Here is a 3701-nt window from a genome sequence, read left to right as displayed (position 1 = left end):
GATAGTGCAAAATATATTTACAAATATCAGATTAATACGAATTAACTGTTTAAAAATAAGAAGAGAATGGTAACAACGTGTAAATATGTGGTTTAAGTTGTTGGATTTGGTCAAATAACACTGAGCAGCGTAAATTCTTTGACGCCAATAATTGGATAAAACTTAAAGTCTAAGCTTATAATTGATCGGGTCAAATTGGATTGGTTGAGCTATAGTTTATTCTTCAATTTTTTTCGATCTCACTCATTTATTGAGTCACAACTCGAACATAATTCAATATTCGATTAATTAATTTGCTCGTTTGACACTATTAGTGTGTCCTAAAAATATTGAAGCAGATACTTACAGTTTGCATCTTTATTATATATTCCCTTGAATCATAAAATTTCATCGTACAATGGTCGTACAACGTATATTTTCCCATTCAGTTTTCGTCCAATTTGGTAGTTCCACAAAACTCATAGGCCAAATGAAAATCCCCAGAAACAGATGAAAAAAGAGAATAAGAAGCTCAACTTATGGAAGGACAGCTACAAGATTTTTCCTTTTGCTCTTCTGATTAAAAGAAAACGAAAATTGAAGATACAAAAAAAATTAATATTGTGGGTAAAGGTTTAAAAAAAAAAAAAAAAAGAGGAAAATTTATAGTAAGATCAGAGCTGCACAATGAAGAAGGGCCAAGTGTCAAGAACGTGAAATAATACGCGAATAGAGGAATTCATTCCAAGTGTCAGGCAATCCAGGAAGGCACCAATGGATACAATCAGCATAAGTTGCAGGATCAGCTTGTTGCTCAGGTGTTAACATTTTGCCTTGGCGAATTGTGTAAACGGATGTGTGCCCATCTTTTCTGTACTCTGATAATGCTGTAATGTTCTGAAAATAAACTGGGATTTTCATTGACTCAGTCACATTTGCTGCTATCACAAACAGCCTTTTATCTGTTCCAACATCTAGTGGCATTGATGTGTTCAATATTGGTGTTGTCTCTTTAGCGCATTTTATTCCATCAGGATTTTCCCAATCTAAACTCCTGTTTCATCCATTTGTAAGCAAGAATTAGTATATATATATTTATGTTTGTCAGCCAAAATTTAAAAGCAAAAGGATAAGGGGAATTACTTTATATGAAGTGGAGACATGCTCATGAAGAAAACTTGGGTGCGATTTGGATTTATATTGTTATCAATCCATTGGGACCATGTTGTCAAAACTCTCCTATAAGCTATTGGTCTATCTATCTCGTCGTATTCCGTCGCTCCTTCGTCGAATGATCCTCGCCTATAAATATATATTTTTTACATTGTTAGTGCATGAATTAAACTCAATTGAATATTTTAGAGGAATAAAATGAAGGTGTTTACTTACAGGATTTTCATGGTGAAAGTGTTCATCCACCAAATGTAAGTGTTGAAGATGAGATAATCCACATTCTTCCAGTTGTTGCCATGTTTCTCAATTGATTCTGGCATTATGATTCTGTTCAAGATGCTATGCATATTTGGATCATCTGAGTTTGACTCCACCAGAAATGGGGCCCAGTAAAACTCCACCGTGGCATTATAATCCTGCATATATTCATATTATAAAACAGAAAAGTTTAATACACTAAAACTCAATTTTCCAGGTTAATGACAAACTACTTTCACCTATATTAGGTGACAGAAAAGGCTTTAAATAGACGATGAATCTCTGTCATTACGTTGTGGCGACCTGTCTACGTAATCAAAATTATTTATTAAGCAACAGTACATCATTAAATTGAGACACAGTCAAAACTACAGTAGTTCATGCTTAGTAGGATTAATTAATAAAGTACTCCGGATTAAGTCTTTAATTAATAAAGCACTAGCATTAAAGTTACATGAAAGTCTTTAATTGATAAAGTAGCATTAAAGTCTTATCATACTAATAGAAGCCAATACATAATCATTATGTTTGAGGAAAGTAATTATGAGATATCCATCTTTTGAAAAAATTAATAGATTTACCTCAATTCTGAAAATAGATAAAGAGCCAGTCTTGTTTAAGCTTTTTCGGCCAGAAGGAACAACGGATTGAACCAAACAAACCATAGATTCCCATTGATTTCTATTCAAAGAGTCTCCCACAAACATGAGTCTCTTATTGCTTAGCTTCTCAAGCAGCAATCTTGGTTTAAACCTGAAATTTCAATAATTAACATAAATGGTATTTAAAAAAATTGAAGAAAAGAATAGTAATTCAAGAAATTTCTTCTTACTTGGGTAAAGAACAGTCTCTGGGTTGCCACCTCCAATTCTGATACATAGAATCTTGCCTTCCATTTCTCAAGCAAGTAACTTGAGCAGTAAGGAATTCACATTCATGTTCTTTGTAAATTGGGTGTGTTACATTATCATAAACCCAATTCCCTACAAAAAGATCACAATCTTCAGGTGGCAATTCAATGTTCTCCTCCTCCTCTTCTTCTTCAGCTGGCATTTCAATTTTCTGCTCCTCTTGCTCTGTTTCCGTTTCAACTACAGTTCTTGAATTCATAACCACAGTTGAAACACTGCTTTCTTGAATCCCATTTTCTTGTTCAGTGATTTCTTGAGCTTTGGGTGTAGAAAATGGGAATTCAGCAATGGACTTTACGTCTTCATTGTACATGAAACAACCAAAGAGGAATATGGAGAAAACGACTACGAATATAGAGAGGTTATTATTCTTACGGCCACTGTGATGCTTCATGTTGAATAATTCAGAGGAAATGAGTGGCGTTTTCCGGCCGCGGAGTGAATGCATGAGAAAGAGTTTATGAAACACTGATGGGAAATGCAACTGCTCACAGTAAGAAATATAGAGAAGGGAAAGAGTGAAGCAAAGAGTACTAACATCTCGAACTTCTTTTTAATTTATTAAATTTTTTTTTTCTGTTAAGAAATATTTGATTTGGTGAAATGGGGTTTTCTGAAAGATATTGATTGTGGCTAGAGGGTTGTTGTTGTCATTCTCAGATTTAGGTGTATTTGTTTGAAACTGCTGTGCTACTTCTTCTGCTCCAGCAAACGAACAACTACCTTTGTTAGATGTGTGAGAGGGATTGGGGGAAGAGGAGTGATCTCAAAGCGTTATATTGATCTGATAATTTAATCTTTCTGACTCTTGTTTTATATACTGTTTTATAAGGACCCCACATTAAAAAAACAATTAAATATATTTTGACCACCAAAGTAAGATTTCTATAGATATATAACTTTTCTCTTATTGCAAATACTTTACACTTTCAATGCACATACATTAAAATCGAAAAAACAAAATTAAATTCTTCTTTTTCAATTTGGGAATTAATTGGATAAAAAAATTGATATTGGGAAACAGAAAATCAAAGATTTGTTACAAAATATTTAGTAAATGTGGATGTCCACTACTTCCAGTACTTTCACCCATGATGTAAATTACCTCCCACTACTCATCACCATTATGATTGTAACTCTCACACCTCCATTACTCCTCCCCATGATCTTCCCCCATGATCTCAATTGTTAATGTCATGTTTAAGACAATGATTTTGTAACCTTCATATGTAACAGTATAAATAGAGGCATGAAATGTGAGATGGAATACACTTGAACACTTGATGNATATATATATATATATATATATAAAAGCAAAAAAAGACCATTTTCAATGGGTGTGGTTAAAATTCATTGAAAACATATAGATTAGTCAATATA

The 3701-nt window shown here is 33.2% G+C and overlaps 1 protein-coding gene across 1 annotated transcript; it reads right to left on the bottom strand.

Moving 5' to 3' along the window:
* Positions 1-342: 342 nt before the first annotated feature.
* On the bottom strand, positions 343-3091 carry LOC109216531 (protein ESKIMO 1-like). The gene is made up of 5 exons (XM_019380693.1): positions 2243-3091; positions 1992-2163; positions 1369-1568; positions 1123-1281; positions 343-1033 (listed from the first exon to the last, which is right to left on the bottom strand). Exons 1-5 carry the CDS (start codon positions 2767-2769, stop codon positions 685-687), a joined length of 1407 nt encoding a protein of 468 aa, XP_019236238.1. The 5' UTR covers positions 2770-3091; the 3' UTR covers positions 343-684.
* Positions 3092-3701: the final 610 nt, after the last annotated feature.

This window comes from Nicotiana attenuata, unplaced genomic scaffold (assembly GCF_001879085.1).
Source record: "Nicotiana attenuata strain UT unplaced genomic scaffold, NIATTr2, whole genome shotgun sequence".
Lineage (NCBI taxonomy): Eukaryota > Viridiplantae > Streptophyta > Magnoliopsida > Solanales > Solanaceae > Nicotiana > Nicotiana attenuata.
Note: the sequence above shows the minus strand (reverse complement) of the source record. Positions and strands in the feature narration are given on the sequence as shown.

What these genes read in the sequence shown, in the direction of transcription:
- LOC109216531 (XM_019380693.1), bottom strand. Translation starts at nt 2,769, where the DNA reads ATGCATTCACTCCGCGGCCGGAAAACGCCACTCATTTCCTCTGAATTA. An exon ending in TATCTATTTTCAGAATTGAG is followed by an intron (nt 1,569 to 1,991) that starts GTAAATCTATTA and finishes GAATATATGCAG; the next exon opens with GATTATAATGCCACGGTGGA. An exon ending in ATGTCTCCACTTCATATAAA is followed by an intron (nt 1,034 to 1,122) that starts GTAATTCCCCTT and finishes TGGATGAAACAG; the next exon opens with GAGTTTAGATTGGGAAAATC.